We start from the raw sequence: 19,527 nt of genomic DNA, 5'->3' as shown, positions 1-19,527 counted from the left end.
TTTATGTTCAGCAAATCTTTGTCTATATTCTGCTAACATCTAAAAAACACAGTTTTGCAATAGCTCTGTTTTCATTAAATAAGAAATTAAGTTGAAATCACATCTGAATGAGCTTGTTCACATGATAAGTCATTAAAAATCATGGCAGTGATGGATGTAAATGACAAATATTCTTAATTCAGACTTGGTCCTCATCATTTGTCAGCCAACCAGAAATTGCTGTGTTTCCATTAAATCATTTTGTGCAATTTTATGGTTAATGAAAACACAGCCAATGTACTGTCATTCTAAGTAATACTGTGTAAAAAAAGTCCCATGTGTCTGTAACAAGGAAACAGCTGAATATGGACCAGATCATGATGGAAACCATCTGTGATGATTCATGTCTGAACTTTGACTGTTCCATTCTAACACATTAGCATGCTTTGATTAACCCTCCTGTAATGCTGTGGGTCAAATTGACTCTGAACAGAATAGATGTCTCCATTTCATTTATAAATGCCACTACTTAAAAAGAAAAACTTTAAACATCAGATATCAATGTTTAAAATTAATTTCACGTATAAGTATTGTTTTTTTTTTTTTTCTGTGTAGATTTTTCCAGTGGACAATAATGAAATCAAAATGTATTTTTAAATGTAAAAAAATAAGTAAATTATACTCATTGGTCTGCTATCTGTAGGATATGAAGAACATCACTGCACTCATATTAATCTAAGTGGATAGAAATGGAGCAGATAATTGGATACAAACTTGTTTTTGGCAACATGTTGGGATTCTGACACCACTGGATGGTTAAACACTCCAATATCAGTGTTCAAGTTTCTCCACTCTGAACGTTTTGCACATAGGCCACAAAATTACATTTTGGTATTTTTATGATGTAACACCTTCTTTTACCAATATTTTATACAGGATGGGCCATAAATTTCCATACATAGGAGAATGTAAGATGTATATTTCCTTTATATTTCAGATACCCAAGAAGATGCGTTTAACAAAAGAGCAAAGAATTGAAATGACACTGATGGATCTGGAATCAGTTGCATGAAACTTTAACAGAAAACATGGAGCGAGCATCACACACGACACTGTGGCAAAACTTATTTGCAAGTTTCAGAAAACTGTAAATGTTGCAGATCGACCACGAAGTGGTCCAAGACGTGCAACGATTACACAGAGTCCCACAAAAATAAAAACGGTTGTACAATATAAAATGTTTATTATTTTTGTGTATGGAAACTTATGCCCCACCCTGTATAATAACAATATTTCACCCAATTCTCAAAAAAACAGGACAGCAAAATAATCACTAATCATAATCATAGTGAAATCAGAGCGCATCAGGGCAGTACGCTCAGGACAGCGTTTAAATGAATCCATTTCCAATAGAAAGAAACATTATAAGAGCAAAGACACACACAGGGAATCTTGTGCAAATGATGTTTTTGCATTTTCTCATGATTTACCTCCTCATTTCAATGTTCTGACTTAAGGCACGCCACTGGGCCCAAAGAACAACACCGACCCGACACACTGCGGCTTTACATCTTGTGCTCATAATCAAGTCTAGTTGGAGGCAGAGTCGGCATTCAACTTTGAAAAAGTTGCTGTCGTTGACAAATTATTTCTCAGCTTCTGGTTTTTATAATTCTCTGCTCAACTTCAGGTTGGCAAACAAGCAGAACCTGTTGGGGATTTGCATGGTGGCACAGACGACGCCATATTCTTTGAGCTCTCTTACAAGCAGGTGCGCCTTAGCTTGAAGGAGGCCGATAAATTCATCAGTAATTAGATAAAAGAAGCGTGATGTGATGACCTGCAGAGTAACCGCTGGTCAACAGGCTCAAGTGAAATAAAGCAAACACCAGTGGAATCGTTCAACGATACCATTTCTTGTTCAGTGGAGTTTGTGTTAATGGCAGCGTAGGTTCACGATGCATAACCTGACCACTCACTGACTACCATTTACTTAAAATGCCCAGTTTGACATACTGAAAATGAATTAACTTAGAGGTAACAAAGCAAACCTGAAAAAACTCGGTTTTTGATTAAATGTTTTGGTGTGTTAAATAGATACCGAAGACATGACACCTAAAAAAAAAAAAACAAACAAAAAAAACATTTTGCTGCAAATAACCATTTGCATGAGATTTGCTGCTCGTGGTTCCAGAAAAGACTCTTTGACTTTTTCCTGTCATGCCTGCTAAACAAACGATTATCGGAAGTTGAGTGATTACAGGTAAATCGTTTTGTATGACAGCGTTGACCACAGTCAGCAAAAACACCCCAAAAACCCAGGACTCCTCTTACTAATGATTAGAAATGATACATTTAAATCTGTTTAAAAATAGAAAGTTGAAGTTTGGGTAGATTTGACATTAGGCAACATGTCACAACATTGACATAGCAGTAAAGTAAATGAAAACACATGCAAAGCAGCTGACAGGTAGTGAGTAAGTCTAAAAATTTAACAAGGTATGGAGAGTTACAGAATATGTTCATTGGGTTTGACGGCGCAAATATGGCTGCCTCGCTTCTGTTAGCTGGAGCTGCAAACCAGTAGCTAGCCATCATCAATGAGCTCTTTGAGATATCAGCTGGATATTAAAGGAATTATGAATTAAATGTATTACTATATTTATTAATATTAATATTATTATCATTAATATTAGCACTGGTCAGAAATTGCTGTGCACAAGTAAAATGGAAAGTTGTTTTTTATATGAACGTTCATTCAACCTCATAATGTATATTTTACACATTATGTAATCACAACACATACAGAAAAACCAACAGAATTAAACAAAAAGCAAAAAAATAAAAATAATAATAATAATTGTTTACTCAAATAAACCTTAATTATATTCCCCTCAGTTGAGATGGGAAGTAATTGTTTCTATTTTGGTTATTACTTTTCTTTATGTATTTCTTATAATAAGGAAGGCATTTATGGCGACCTAAAGGTATCTTGAAATAACAATGGATAATCGATGTAAATACACTTTTTTGGTCATTTCTTTGCTTTGTGCAAGAGTGATGAAACATCCACAACAAGGTATAAAGAAATGACGATTTTTTTAAAATCATAAGAAACAAAAGCAGCAGAAAATCTTGAGACTCTTATGCGTCTGCAGGATACTTCGACTGGGTTGGTCAATTTGTCTCTGTGACGACACGCCTTGAACAAACAAACCTGTGAACAAATATGTCTGTGCTACAGAGCCTCATTTGGTTAGCAAACTAAACGAAGAAAGAGCCATTTTGCATCGGCTTTGGAGGAGTACGTGGCGAAATTAAATTTCTCCAAATATTTTTAACATCTAGAGACGATTTTATGCACTGGAACATGAAGTAACGCTCAAAAGGACACACATCCCTTAAAGACTTATGGCTTAAGAATAATAGACCATCATAAACCATTTTAAAAAATCCACATATATTGTAAGAGACGTCCTTATCATCCGAGGCAGAAAAATAAAAATATTTCAAAAATGGAGGAAAAGAAAAATTTAAAGTTTTGTTCATAACTTCAAGTATGACGACCTGTCAACATGTCTAAAGTACACAGTCTGCTTGGTGATGTCACAAACATTGATATGCGAGTCCATCAATCAGGTCACACTTCAGACTTGTGAAGTTAAGTATTCCAAAGAGAGCAAAGCCTGAGAATTAAAAGAATTTGTGTGAGACTTAAGAAACACACACAATCCAAATGTTGATGGTCACACACACAAAAAAAACGGTTCCTATTTCACTGATGTCAGATGCGGTCTTGATTCAGTTAAAATCACTGACTCAATCAGAGTACCATCCATCGATATAATAAGATATGACATGCACTATGACACGATATGATACAGTAAAGACCAGAGAACAGAGAGTTCCTCCGCTGCTCCAAGTGGCTCTAAGTCAGAGGACTAAAGACATTCATCGAGGGCCGGTGTCCTGCATGTTTCTATTGTCTTCCTGGTTTAAAACCCTAGAACATTGACATATTGAGGAAATACAAGTGGTCCATTTTTCTAGGGTTTGCCCTTAAACTTGTCTGAGGTTTGCTCACATCTTGCCCAGTGTATTTCCACCCCAGGTGGGAGTTTTGCTTTTAGCTCAGGATGGTTAAAATCCCCTCCTATGCAGTGATCTGCTGCTGGGTGCTTTTCCTGTTGTTTCCTGATGATTCAATATAACTCCAAAGATGGGTGCTGTATGTGCACAGCAGTAACAGCACTAAAGTTAGCTCTGTTGGGAGGTATATGGGCCTGCATTTATTTGTTACAAGTTCTAGGTCAGTGGAGCAGTTCCGGGTAATACTTTTCAGTTTATGTACACTGCATATTTACACAGGTAAATATCTCCCCCAGGTTTTAACCACAAGAAAGCTTGTTTTCACCAGTGTGGTCAGTGACAGGGTGATAAAGCAGAGTGTTTTACCTGCACACTGCATGAGCTATAAAATATATATGTTTTTGGACCTGTGGACATACTGCAAATCAATTCCCAGTTGAGGAAAATAAAGTTACCAATGACATAAAAAAACCCTTTAGCCTAGCTGCAGCTGACGGGCCTAACTAAAGTCCAAAAGTTACAAACTGTCAGACAATCTGAAAAAGTGGGTCTGCTCTGCTTTTTAGCTAGTGACAATAACGTTTGGAGTCTATTGCTCCAATAGGTATGCTATCACAAGCTGCTCTCCAGTCACTGAGCAGCTGTTGTTTCTGTTTGCATTTACATTGCTGGAAAAACAGAAATTTAAGGAAAGGACTTACTGTACCGAGGTGATGAGAGTGACCTATTCTTTTATTCTTGCTTGTCGAATCTGTCTGCTTGCATAATTGAGGACATTTTTACACCATTAGCTGCTAAAGTGGTTGAAACACCTAATTCCAATGATTAGGAGAGGTAGCCCTATACTTTGAACAATGGTAGTTGAGTTTCCATTGATCAGATAAATGCACAGATTGAAATTACAAAAAGAAATTGGCTCAATAGTAACATGCCAATTTTGAGAAAACTCTTGTTCTTTAATAAAAAAAAATTCTCGCTAGAATAAGGTTTTAATTCTCTTTGGCCGTCTCAAAATTGTTGTATTTTGCAAAACAACAAAGGAAACACTTCGCATCACATGAGTCACATGATTAACAACCCGATGTTGCCTCTGACACAAAGACGAAGACGACAGGAAGTAGTTAGACGACGATGCCGCGGTGTGCTTTTTAATCGCGTGAACAAACTTATTCACGTGTGATTTTAAATATCATTTCTTATTTAATGGAAACACGACACGTGTGAAATAGGTTTCTTTTTTTTTCCAAATTAGCTGAATATTGACAAAGTTTTGAACACATTTGTAATAGAATGTTTGACGTGTTTGTTAAAAATAATAATAAAAATAAAGTAAAACGTTGCTTTTTTACAATAAGCAATGAATCAAATTAAGTCTTAAAACGTAAATTAAGTTCGTGTCAGTGGTGAAACTGTAAGCATTTAGTGTTAAAGATGAAAAAAATCCCGATGCAAGCACATTCAAAAAGCTATGCAAAAAACAGACACGATTTAAAAATTCACTTATATTAAATGAAACATCTTCATATCAACAGATATTAAAAGAAATAAATCAAATGTTTGTTTTTCTGTTTACCTTAATGTCAGTCTTACACATTAAGAGACTTCATCGATGGAATCTCTTTGACTGATTTCTCAGATGTTTTGTTTTCTATCAGTGGAAGAAGACAAAATATAACTGACAAGTTCCTGCGGCTTATCGTAAGCAGGAAAAGAAATAAAATCACACAACACAGCTTTCCATCGATACAAGTGTAATAGTGAGTGCACACTGCCATCTGCTGGCCACGTCTCTCATTCATTTATTGGGAACTAAAAACAACAATTATTCGTCCACTGAATGCTCTTGGACCCTCAAGCCGACTTCCACATATCAGAGTCATCTTTTAGGTGTTCTGACAGAAACATGAAACATGACAGAGAAGGGATTATGTTGCATCTTTACTTACACATCAGAAGGATGTGTAAGTAATGTGTAACTAAATTAATGTGTAACTAACTTAGTTTTGAAATCAGTTCTCTCTCCTTGTTCCTTAGTTTATGAGTGCAGCTCAACCTGAGCCGGAGAGGAACGTGTGGGAGATGCAGCAATTTATCATATTCTTCAAAATAAGGGTCATTTTTGATAAAATCACAACAATGGAGCCATCACTCTATTGATGACACTCCATTGATGAATGGAGTGTCATCAACACTCCATTACATTTTTATTTGTTTATAAACAAAGCAGACTATAGTCTGCTTGTATTGATCATTCATTATTATGGAAAAATAGTACTTTTTTTTCAGGGCTTTGGATTTCCCCAGAAATTCCGCCTAATGTTCAAGAAGGCACTTTTTTTTATTTTATTTCCTGTTCCATTATTTTCACAATAAAGTGTTTTACTAACTGACGGGCAATTCCTACCTGTAGCTTCTCCTACAGATGTCCTGTAGCCTAGCAGAAAAACTATGCAGAGAAAACACTCTCAAGCACAAATATTTTAAGACTATTTTTTTCTATAATAAACTTCTTCCAAAAATATTGTCATAAAATACGTCTATACCATGTCATAATATTAGTCTGGACTGGATAAGGCGCATGTTTGTTTTTAGCTAGGGGAAATGGCTGTTCAGGTCAAGTCAGCTAAATGTTCCATTATGCTTCATCTTCTTTCCTAAAATATTCTGCGTAAACCGATTAAAGGTCAAGGCTGGACTTACACATCAGTCTATCTTATTTTGTATATCTCCAATATATAATCCCACTATTAGACGTATCATTGCAGGCACATGTGGAATATAAAGCAAACCTTTTTATGTTTTCTTAAAAACAAAAATGACATCTGTGCATTGCCTTTCCTCCATTAGAACTGTGGATGCTCTGGCTTATTTTCTTGTACCATCATGCAGCAGGGTCATTCAAAGTGCTTTATATAAAGCAAATATTTTTTAAATATGTCTTCACTGTTAAGATGTGACCTCATCTCCTCTCTGATAATCTGTGCGCAGACATTACCAGAGCCACCAAATCATGGCATGTTCATACAGATACTAACTTTCTTCTAAGACACATCTCTAAACTGGCTTGCACATAACAATGATTCAGGATTTGCCATTTTGTTCTAAGTTTGACCTCGGCCATGGATAATGTCATTTCCAGAATCAGAACTACCTCTGTCTGTAAAGTGGACATTGATTTTGCTCTGTTGACTCTGTGTTTAGAGAGTTAACATCAGCTTTAATGGCAGTAGATTCACTTGGGAGACCAACACAACTACCAGCTACCAGATCATGACTGGGCTGGTAAATGAAGATAGCTGGAAACACAGAGCACATCATTATAATGGAAGAAATGTCTCCTTCAACTGCTTTGTCTGGGAAAGAGACAAGATCAAGCAGAAACAGAAGGATGAACTGACCTTGAGATTATTGGTAGCTGACAGGAATAATTATCAGAAGCTGCAGACTGGTAGATTCTGTAGCTAAATAGCTAAATGTTCCAATATAATGACCTCGTTAGTATTTAAAACAAAGTCTTACAAGTGTTCAGACAAATTATCTAGTAATCCAGGGTAGTTAACTGGATAATGACACATTGAATTGACCAAAGTTTAATCAATAAGTCTGATTGAAAGATAGCTGCTTCTCCTTCATGGACCAAATTTTGAAGAATGTGGCATTTTAGAAGATAATGAGTTGACTTATTGATATCAATATAATGCTCCTGCTGTTTCCAGATTGATTTCTAAGGGACAGGATAAACCAATGGAATTATTAAAAATCACATCTTTAATCAACAAAGTGTTTGAGGCTCAATAAACCATATTTTATTTTATTTTTTCAGTTGTATTCTTACTCTTTTTACACATTTAGAGGGAAAGACTTTTAGCATTATATAAGATATAGAAACACAGAAAAATATACATTTGAGAAATCCTTATCTCCAGTTATAAAAGAGAAACATAATTACATAACTTATATCCAAATGGAAAAAGATGACAGATGATGTTAATTAATTAACAATGATTTCACAAGTACCAGAAAATATAAACAGTTTAGGCTGAATAAACATGCATTAGCTCATTGTTTTTCTACAATCTCCACTCCAGCTAGAGAATAAAGAAAAACTCTGGAAAGAGCGTGTACTCAAACTGTTCTCCAGACAATCTTGGTTTATGTAGAAGACAGCATCAACTTTCTCTAAGCAACAGAATCCAAGCAGAGTAAGACGTCTAACTCAGTTCATCCCATCTTTCTACAGTCCCACCACATTTTGAGTGGTGAATAGGCATACACTTTAAGCAGTCTTTACCTTTGAATTTTAGCTAAAGAAAAGAAAAAAAAAAATATATATATTATATATATATATATATATATATATATATATATATATATATATATATATATATATATGTATATATATATATATATATATATATATATATATATATATATATATATATAGTCTAGTTTACAACAACTAGACAATAGTTTTCTAGTTGTTGACAACTATTGGACAAGTAGTCCATGTTTGTTTTTTTAAACAAAGATTTAAAGCTTTTGATTTTACAACAGCAGAAGTAGGCCACACAGTTCAATCTGGTCCTCAATTATTTAAGTACAAACCTAAACCTGAAACACTTCTCAAGAAATGATTTTACATATTCCACCCAAAACAGAGATACATCATAAAGCTAAACCATATTTAGTAACAGTTGTAACAAGGTTCTCAGCATGCCTTTTATTCCAGTGAACATCTTGTAATGTAGGGTCAAATTCACACATATTTAAAATTCTTAAATGATACAAGAATCTGCATGTAAATTCACATTATTTTAATAATCTTAGTGTAAGTAGTGTGAATAACAAAGTAATCCTAGAGCAAAAATGTAATCAATAGCAGGTCGTCATTGTGGTCTATAGACTCTGGTACAAAGAGGAGCACGGTGACTGAAAGGCCTAAAACATTGGCATCAAGATACTGAATGTACTTTTGTCAGTTAAATCCACAGATGTATGAGTTCATGTGTGGGGTTAGTTGATGGTGGTGACATTCAGAGTTGCAGTGCTAAACTGCATTGCATTGAACTTGCTTGATTTCCTGAACTGGAGCCATTTAAAAAATATAGATGTTCAACTAAGATTATTTTGGTCCTGAATTATATTTCACTATACCCTTGACTCGTTGTTGCACCAGTTTTGTCCAAAAGTCCTGAACTGAATTCTCTTTTGAAAGTTCCAGAGTAATGCTCAGCATTTTTTTGTTAAAGTTAAGATGCATTCACACCAGCTCTGTTTAGTTTGCTTTTATAGAGTTCTGATGTCCTATTCGTTTGGAGACATGTGAATGTGTGATTGGAACAAAAAAAGCAAACTCTGGTCCATCTATACTCTGGTCCTCAGTCTCTGTTCAGATTAAGTGAGCTCTGATGCAGTTTGAATGCATATGCGAATGGCAAATGGGATGAAGACTTCTCCAAAAGGAGGAAGCGGACTATAGGGCTGGGCATTCTTGATAAACACAACCAAAACAAACACTTGTGCATAGTGCTAGGGGGAGGAAAAACTTGTGGTCTTTTATCAAAGACAAAAGAGAAATACTACAACTACTAAAATCTAATCAATTTTTGTTTACATTTTGTAAAAAAGGGTCTTGCTTCAGTGGTTCTTGGTGCAGCGCCACCCCAGGCGAGGAGGGGAACAGTTTTTTCAAAGGGTTTGGTTCATTTGACAGTGCAGTGTGAAAGTGAAACCCAGCAGCTGAAAATAAAATAAATGTGGCAATTTTGGTCCCCAGTCAAACCGAGTCTACCAGACCTCAACGTGTTGAAACACACGTATGGCTCCCAACGTAGTTCAGTGGAGAACAAGAAAAGAAAAAGTCAGATTTTCCCAGATCTGACAAGAACCAACTGGTCGAAAGGGTATAAACTGACCAATTGGCTGAAGTCCTGTCAACTTACAATCTTGGAATCCAATAAACCAAATGAAATGTCAAAAAATGAGGGGCGATGAAAATGGTTAAAACAATCTTCTCACAGAGGAACTCCTCCGGCACATGCAGACTCTTGAAACAGTGTGACGTCATCAACCAGTCACCAACTTATCCTGAGAGCTCAGATATTTTATAGTTTCTGATCGTACCTAAAAAGATGACATTAAGAAAATGTGTGTTTTATCAACATAGGAATATTTGATTAGTTTGTAAGATTGAAAATTAATAACCTGTAATAATTATATAACTCTTGTTAGCGATGCATTATTTAAAACCAATTATGACTTAGGTGAAAGAAAAATGAGACAAACAAACCTTTTTGTCCAGGAGTGTTCCAAACACCCAAATGAAGCAACCCTGGAAGAGGAGCATATGGTCAACAAAAGGGCGATTTTACTTTTTTTTTTTAAATAAACACTTGCACTATATTGTAAAGTACAGAGTAGTAAAACAATTTTAGTGAATTTAAAACAATATTGTTACCTGCAGTGAATTGAAGAATACAAAAGCAAAATTAACCTCCTTGTTTTTGGGGGCAATTATGGTTCCGATTCCCAAACTCCAAGTCAGTCCGAAAAACGGTGTGAGCACAGCCAGACTCCTGGCAATCACCACCAAAACATGCTGCTCTTTGCCTTGGCCTGTATTCCTTACTCCTCTTCTGCTCACCATTTTATAAATCACTACTAGCAGGATGAGGAAGTTTATTGCCACGATCATTAGTGCAGGAGCCAGAAAAGCCAACAGAGCTTTGGAGTCCTCCCAGTTCAGCCAACAGCCATGGTTTTCTCTGATGTATTTATGTGATGGGACAGTCACTGCCATGGTTGTTACGGCGATGACCAGCGGCGCAGCGTACCCCAGAACAAATCCAATAACCAGCATGGATGTCTTGGACAATCCGCCCTCGAAGACGAAGACGGTGCGGTAGAGCAGCAGCAGGGCTGAGGCCAACATCCAGAAGAACATGGCGAGGTAGAAGAGATGGATGAAGAAGGTCACGGCTGCACACAGCGCAGGGTTTTTCTTCTTAATGTCGTCTGTAATGTGCGCTCCGATGATGAACCAAATGTTTGCGATCAGGAGAGAAACGGCGATGTTGATGATGGAAACGTGACGCAGGAAGGCGGTGGTGTTGGTACTTATTTTTTTCCAAGTTAGAGCTTCAGTGATAAGACATATGACCAAAGAAGCCATGGATATGCCAACTCCAATTATTGTTATGTCATTGATGTTTTCATCCTCAATAATCTCAGGGGACATCAGCATGGAGAAGGAGGTGGTGTGGTTACAGCTGCAGCTGATGGTTTCATTGTTGTGGGACAGCAGAGAGCAGCCCCAGTCGCTCCATCCTCCAAGACCTTCAAAGAGTGTGAAATTCCAGAAAACACACTTTGGGTTTTCCAGGGTGTCATTCAGAATTCCTGATGTTATTGATATATTTCTGATTTTGGCTGCTGTCTTAGCAAGAACAACCTTTCCCTTGATAACCATGGATGATGAGTTGTCTTCATTTCTTGGAGGGAGCACGTTATCCATGGAGGCGAATACGATTGTGGTAATGTATTGACTTCCTCCGCTGGCCTCTGGTATATCTATTTCCATCGAGGTGTTAAAGACATTGTTGAAGGTTAATTTGGTTTTTAACTGAGTTCTATTCAGATGAATAAAAGGTGTCTCAACAGAGAAGGATTCATTGACAACGAGGGCGGCAACTGATTCAAATAAGTTCAGCAAGGAAGCGCTGGAGCTTTTTTTCCCCCCAGCATTCTCTGTGCCTGAGCTCGTTGTTTTATCGTTTGTGTTTAGGGTATCCCATGTTGCCTTTGTTTCATCAGAGGTGAGAAGACCTGCGATCTTCAGGATGTTCTGTAATAAGAAATATATTATGTGTTAGATTATGTCTTCAAAAAAGGAAATGTTACATAATATTTTATTTCTCCTACCTCTGTTGATTGTTTATTTATTGGCATGGATAACAATAAAGATCTGTTTGCCACGTTGCTGAGGGCTTTCACAATAGAACTGATTGTATCTGGAGATTTGGAAATGTTCTTGGTGTTGTTACCGGATACAACCATGAATTTCTCCAAGAATGTCGGAAGCGTCTCATTATTCAGTTTCTGTCAGAATTGAAGAAAGATTTATCAACATTATTTCCTCTCATAGTTTAAAATAAAGTTATCTTTAAATTTTCATTTCATTGTATTCTTATAATCAACTGAATGGATTCTGGTTAGATAGTGTTAAATGCGTCCTTAAAGTTTCTAAAGTTAAAGGGGTTTTATCACTGTGTGCTCCTGTCTTCTAGTGTAGGAGCTGGTAATGAACCATCTCATGTAAAATATAGTTGGAACAAATATATACTTGGTGATACTTTCATTTATACATTGTACTGGAAAGTTGAAGTTTATTTTATTATTTGCGATGTTCTCAGGCGATCTCGTATGCATATTTTTGTGGGATTCCAGTTTTACTACTTGAACCAAATCATTTCAAGACACCATAATTAACTGAACATAGTCAAGAGTTTTGTTTAGGATTTGCTGAATAAAACATTAGAGAGATTTTACTGTAGAATCTCTACATCTATAACACACTTATACTATAATAAATAAAAATAATCTCACTTGGTGAAATCACTTATTCATGTAAAACAAAATGGGGAGACCTTTTTAACATAGTATTTACTAGCAATCACCTCTATAGTTTATATTAAACAGATACATTTTTGTCATTGATTGGACTCCTACATGTTGTTTCTCTCGACTATTAGGCCAGGTTTGAAGTTATTCCCAGAAATATACATTTGTATTTATGCATATAATTCCTACTAGACAATGTCTATTGTTAATGTCCATAACTTTTAGCGTCAAACTATTCAATTTTTTCTTTTTTACTTTCTAGCTGTTCAGTAATACTTATTTAGTTAGTAGAATAGAAAATCTTCCCCCAATGGCAACCTTCTAAATGGACACAACATTTTAGACTATATGTAGCAAAACAGAGTTGTGGGCAGATTTTAATTCTGTTTTGTATAGTCAGAAATGTCCAAAGTGCTACATACCTCAGATTCACCAACCAGGTCCATCACAGCTTCAGGGACGCAGTCGCCACCTCCAGAATTACTATTTTCATTACAAGTTACTGGACCTTTTCTGGTGGTCACCACTATGAAACATACAGATCCTTAATAATCTTTGACCATAGAGAAAATAATATTGTTTGGGGAATCTGAAACTTGACATTTGAATTCTCAATCTCCAGACAAAAGCATCTTTCTGTGTTCTGTTTTCAGAAAGTAGTTTGTCTGCGCAGAGAGCGCATGAGAATCTATAACTCTGCGAATGCTTATAAGTCATTTTTAAAACTTGAAACTTCATTTAGTTCAACCTTTTGCTTTGGTATACAAAGTAGCCATAAACATTGGAGTTTAACAGCCAACACATTATTACAGAATGTGTAGAAATTATTTAAGAGATTGTCAACTAACCTGAGGTAACACTGGTGGTTATCGGTATAGTTTCAGATTCTGTTGTTTTGTATGTAGAGGGTCTTACTGTGGGGATGAAATGTCACAGATAACAAATTAGAGATGTGTAGAGCTAGATCAAGAAATTTTCAACTCACCTGTGGTTGTCATGACAGCAGACTGGTGGTAATTTGTTGTACTCTGTGTAGGACTGGATTCTGTCATGTTGTTTGTAGTCTTGCTTTCTGTGGGAATGAAATGTCACAGATAACAAATTACAGATGTGTAGAGGGAGATCAAAAAATTGTCAACTTACCTGTGATCATCATGACAGCAGACTGGCTGTAATCTGTTGTACTCTGTGTTGGATTAGATTCTGTCATGGGGTTTGCAGTACCTGGTCCTGTAGGAGTAAAAAACTGTTGTCCTGTGTTTGCTGGTATAAATGAGCTGTATGTATCATAGTCACAATAAGCAGAGTTTGTAGAAATATTGGCTTATGTACAGTATGCATAATAAATCCACCTGTCTACAAACCCATGTGCAACTGTCAACTGCAAAGAGTATCAGCTGTAAAGAATAAAATCCAGTGAAGAGTCTTATTAAATAGTTTTCTTTATTTTAACTTGTGTTAAAGAATTATTTCCAAGTAGAGATTCTAAATCTGCATCCATTCGTCAATATTGATTTGAATTTGTTAAAAGAAGTCTCATTTTAATATGCATAAGATCCTGGAAGCAGAAAATAAACTAAGGAACCAGAACTCTTCACCATGAATCTACACAGTATGTGTTTTGACTTGAGTGAAAAGTACTTGTTCAAAAAGTATACCTGCAAACTGTTCACATTTGTGGACTAAGACATATTGGTAAAAACTGCTGCCATTGGCCTTTTCGAAGAACAGGGGTCTCCACATGAAACTCCTTGCTTTTTGTGTGGTCATCGTCAGGGCAGCAAATTGGATGTTTCCCAGAAACACACAGGATGCAGTCAGATTAGTTGACAATACAGGAAATGACAGAGACACAACCTCTTAAGAAAATGTACCTGCGAGCTCGTCACATGTGTAGACTATGATGTGGGAGAATCCACTGCCGTTAAATATCTGGAAGTTTTTGTTTCGGTTTTCCCATGTGACATTGCCGCCATCACTGATTTCCTGTTCCACTATTTGGCCGAGACCTTGAATATTCCCATAAATGTAAAAGATACAAACTTAGCAGCTCATAAGCCAAAAGAGAAAATGTTCATTTAAAATAAAATAAAAAATACAGAAATAACTATGGTAAGGTAAGGAAAATGTTTAAGGACTTAACTTATGTTATTTAAATCACATTGTAGTCTTACCAGCAGTCTTATCCTGTAAGAGTAAATAGAAGTAAATACCAGATTTAGTAGTGGTGTCAATGGAGTTACAGACTGTGTTTAAATTTAACACCATTTTGTCTTGTTCTTTGCAATATAAATAGTTTATTGTTGACTTTGAGAAAGAAGGGTACCTGATACATGCACAGAGCTCCAATAAGGAATAAAACCACCACAGCCTGCATTTTTACCCTAGATGGGAAAAATTTTTAAAATTAACATTCATCTGTTTCTGTTAAAAGCAGACTCACAGCTGGGGAGATATTGAGTGATTACATAAAATATTGAATTGAACACAATGTTTGGAGGGCTGCACAGTAGTGTCATTGGAAGTGTCGCTGCCTTGCAGTAAAACGGTCCTGGCTTTGAATTCCTGGTGTCGTTCTGTAATTACTCTGCATGCCTGGGTTCTCTCCGTGTACTTTGGCTTCCTCCAACAGTCCAAAAACATGACTGCTAAGCTGATTGGTTAAATGCTGTCGCATCAAGAACCCATTCTTCTGTTGTTGTCTATACCATAACATATTTGATGAGCCACCCAGGAGTTCCATCTAAAAGTGATCAACCCAAAGAAGATTAACCTAGAAAAGCCAGAGTAGAGACTAACTATGTAGCAACTTCATGGTGAAATGGGCAGAATGCTGCAGAAAAATCAGCTGCAGAAAAGTCAGCATTCAAAGGTGGTTAACCATCAGGAAGGTTTACCAGTCAACCCTGACGTTCCTTCATCTGACCAGCTCAGACAACACCAGATCATATTAAAAATGAAGAAGAACCTGAATTATTCCAACAGTTTCTCCAGAGTTTACTTGCCTTTATGGGATCTTTGACTTTGTAAGACACTGGACACCAGAACAGACACGAGCTGAGAAAGGTGAATTAAGCTCACTGAAGATCGAGTACAAGAAATTTCAAGAGGAACATAGAAAAGCCTGACAGCGTTTGGAGGAGAAAATTGTGATTTTAGAGGAGAAACTGAGCTTGAGGGCTCAGAGGGAGGCAACTGAACCACCCCGTGCTCCTCCAACAAAAATACTACAGATGACTCTCAGGCAGGAGTTTTAGCTGTGTGGGCAGAATGCAGAAGTTGATCAGTGGTATAAGCTGTTCTACATGAGCCCCATCAAGCAGACTGAGTTCAGACATTCAGAGATGGAGATCCTGGAAGCAGAAATAGTACCAAACCCAGGTGTTCATCTCAGAGAGATCATGGACATGAAGAGGACTAACATCATCCACTCTGAAACCTGTCCTAAGAGGCCACTTTAAAGTTGACTCTTCCTCTGATCTCCTCCATCAGCTTATGAACATTTCACAAGGTCCAAAAGAATCTGCACAGAACTTCCTGTTTAGATCCATAGACCTGAAAAAAAAATTGCTGTGGGAAATACAAAAAAAGAGGATGAAAAATGTCCAAAAATAAGTGAAGTCAGAATTAAAAGATGCCTTAAGAGTTTCAACCTCCTTCTATAGAAGAAACTGCAGCCAGAAGTGAGATTGGGGATACAGTAATAGCTAATAATGTACTGAGAAGAGAAATACATAATCTGCAAAGAAATGAAATCTAAGCCTACACGTAGCCCTGAGTTCAAATGTCGTTTCTCTGTCACCAAATGTTTACGTGATCACCATTCAGGTTTCTTTCCAACCTCATTTCTTCCTCAAAGACAAAGGGTCCCCACTTTCCTTCCAGTTTTTAATAACGCGTTGGTCAGTTCTCAACTAAATTTTTGCAGTTTCTGGAATCTCCTTAAATGTAGTCTCTACTTCCTGGCAAAGATTTGACCCTTCTTAAACAGGCATATTTTTGTACGATCACAGGATGTCTTTCCACATGGTTGTTGAAGAAATACGTAGTTTGTGATTGTATCAGCTGTGACTATATAACTTGGAAGACAGCTATGCATGCATCTGACAGAAAGCTCATCCCCATTTGCTCAAATAATTCAGAAGGCAACTTCAAGAAAAAGGGAACATGAAAGTGAGCACATATATGGAAAGTTTAGGGAAATTCCAAATCCGCATCCTTGCATAATGAAGTTGGATTTCCAGTCTGATATCAGGTTATGTGGCACCAGGCTCAACAACTTGCTGTTTAGCTGATAAAAACAATGGGCCTCAGTTCTAAAAATACCAAAGCAGATTTGGGTACAGAAAGTAACCTGTCCTGGCTAATCCCATCATATCCACAACTGGGTATTAATGAGTCAACATACCAGTGTTCCGTTGGGAATCAGGTTGCTTTTGACCAGTTATTATAGTAATCAGTCCACTGTTATGAAATGTGGTTGTGGTGCTACTTTACAATACAATTTAAAACTAATACACCGTGGTTTAGGTGTATGGATATGAAGCAGAAGTAGACAGGGATGAAGTGGTTTTAATATCCCAAGATCAAATGGGCGGTATTAATTGGAGGTGAGGCATACTGACCCATAAACTTCATATGTAGGTATCAGGGTTTGTGAGTATAAAGCAGGACCAAAATGGAGACAACAGCTAAAGCAGAAAGAAGTTTTAATGAAAGGGAAAGAACAGTTCATGGAGCATAGGAAAAGTAATGGAACCAGCAATGCACAACCAGAGAGGCTTAATATAGAGGAGATGTCACTGAAGGGAATTGGACGAGTCTAATCAGGGGAAAATAAAACAGCTGTAAGAGGGCTGAGTAGGACAACTGAGGGAAGACTAAACAACACAGATCACACACATGGAAGACTAACTTGGACAGAAGAAGGTCTATGAATCAAAGAGGGAGAACAATCTTAAGCTAACATTAGACAAAAAAAATCAAAATGCATAGATGAAAGAACATAAAAAATTAACATGGAACTCAAAATATTTGCAAGAAAATCTTTGAATCAGGCATTCTGGAACAGAGACACATCTGAAACATTCAGATACAGGGACTGACAAACACTAGTTTAGAATATACGCTAACAATCATACATTGAAACACACACACACCCGTGCTCCTCCCACACACACACATACACGCGCACGCACACACACAGAGAGTGTGAGCATCCCAAGCTGCTTTAGAGTGGCTTCCCATGTGGGGTCCAGAATTTGGGGTCCCAGGAAGATACAAGTCCCTCTTTGTTGGTGGGCTCCCTGAGTTTGGACCTCCATGGTAACAAAAACAAGCACCCCCCCTGTCCCCCCCCCCCCCGCCACACACAAAAGACTGTATATTCATAATTAAATTTTTAAATTAGTTTTAATATGAAGGAGGACATGTGAGAATGAGGATATACCTAAGGCAGTTAGTTCTTCTTATTTTATATTATTATTCACATATTAAGCCCACTTCATTTCTTGTGAGTCAGAATATTATGTATTATGGGGATTAATATATAGTTAAGTAATTATAAAATATGGATTTTTGACTTCATTGTTTTATGTAGATTGGAGATAATTTACATAATTTTTTTTTACAGATAACCATTCAACTGTTCATACAAATAGAAATACAAATCTAGATTAGTTCAAAGTCTCTTGATGCATGAAGATCTTTCGGCCAGAATATTTGCCCTGTTGGGTCAGAAGAAAACTTCTGTTTAGTTTCTGATACATATCAGATCTGATCTGCATTGTTAACCTGAAAATAAATTATTTTCATTAACAAAATTTGTTGAACATTGCTTTAATACTCAACTTTAAAGCAGTTGAATAATCATCTCCTTCTCCTGAACTTCCCTAGAAGTTCAGCACATTTACCATGATCCATCACAGTCAGCTCAGACTGACAACAGTCATTTTGTTGTTCGTCTCCGAGGCAGACTAAGTTACTTTTAATGCTTTTTGCTGACATCTTAATGTCAGACATTCAATTAAACAGTTATGTGAGCTACAATTTGTCATGTTTTAAATAGTGCAGACACAAAAAGGCAAAGAACTACTTCTAATAAAAAACAACAAACCTCCTACCTTTTTTTTCCTTTTCTGTTCCAGCACAAGTAATATTAGTTTACATTAAGTCCCTTAATGACAGCAATAAGATGTTAAATTGCCCCATAACACAGATCATCAGCAACAGAATTTCAAATGCGAATAATGTTGTGAAACACTGAGTTATGCTGGGCGGGGTGTGACTGGGAGGGGTGGAGAGTTTCACTGGGATCCTCTGGTGTAGCTTCTGCTGCTGTTATATTCAGTAGAAATAAAAATAAAACAAAAATACATCAGTTATGAAAGTCATTATCAATACACCCAAATAGAGCATGTAACATATCAATAATTATATATATTCATACAAAATTTAAATCATTCATCAAAAACATAAAATTTGTTACATGAATTAGTACTAGTACTAGTATACTAAAGGTACTGAATATTATCACAATAGATCTATAAAGGTAACTGCTTTTTGCAAGATGATTTTACATCGAGGTATTATAAAAAAGTATATTTTCCATGTAAGGTGAGAACTTATGACTAATGAGAAAAACTGCATCATCATTTGGTGTTGCCAGGAAACACAGAGGACACTGTGCCTCTGTCTGTGGATGAAGTGTTTTACATATGTTTAGGGAAGTTATTATTTTATTTCCTACTTTAATTTCAATGGACACTCAGGTCAAAAGAGGCAACAGACAAAAATCAAAAACAAACCAAACTGTGGCTGTCATAATATGTTGCTATGACA

At 36.5% G+C, this 19,527-nt stretch overlaps 1 protein-coding gene across 1 annotated transcript; it reads right to left on the bottom strand.

Moving 5' to 3' along the window:
* Window positions 1-8,503: 8,503 nt before the first annotated feature.
* On the bottom strand, window positions 8,504-19,086 carry LOC106907743 (adhesion G protein-coupled receptor F1-like). Its single transcript, XM_088002142.1, has 12 exons — window positions 18,810-19,086; window positions 15,014-15,071; window positions 14,562-14,874; window positions 14,346-14,441; window positions 13,831-13,917; window positions 13,673-13,759; window positions 13,536-13,601; window positions 13,110-13,213; window positions 11,989-12,165; window positions 10,526-11,911; window positions 10,358-10,399; window positions 8,504-10,191 (listed from the first exon to the last, which is right to left on the bottom strand). Exons 4-12 carry the CDS (start codon window positions 14,428-14,430, stop codon window positions 10,135-10,137), a joined length of 2,091 nt encoding a protein of 696 aa, XP_087858268.1. The 5' UTR covers window positions 14,431-14,441; window positions 14,562-14,874; window positions 15,014-15,071; window positions 18,810-19,086; the 3' UTR covers window positions 8,504-10,134.
* Window positions 19,087-19,527: the final 441 nt, after the last annotated feature.

This window comes from Poecilia mexicana, unplaced genomic scaffold, assembly GCF_051168715.1.
Source record: "Poecilia mexicana isolate PSO_F unplaced genomic scaffold, ASM5116871v1 scaffold_21, whole genome shotgun sequence".
Taxonomy (NCBI): Eukaryota; Metazoa; Chordata; class Actinopteri; order Cyprinodontiformes; family Poeciliidae; genus Poecilia; species Poecilia mexicana.
This window is presented reverse-complemented; position numbering and strand designations above follow the sequence as displayed.

What these genes read in the sequence shown, in the direction of transcription:
- LOC106907743 (XM_088002142.1), bottom strand. Translation starts at nt 14,430, where the DNA reads ATGTGGAGACCCCTGTTCTTCGAAAAGGCCAATGGCAGCAGTTTTTAC. An exon ending in TGCTGTCATGATGATCACAG is followed by an intron (nt 13,760 to 13,830) that starts GTAAGTTGACAA and finishes TCATTCCCACAG; the next exon opens with AAAGCAAGACTACAAACAAC. An exon ending in ACCTGGTTGGTGAATCTGAG is followed by an intron (nt 12,166 to 13,109) that starts GTATGTAGCACT and finishes CAATTCTGACAG; the next exon opens with AAACTGAATAATGAGACGCT.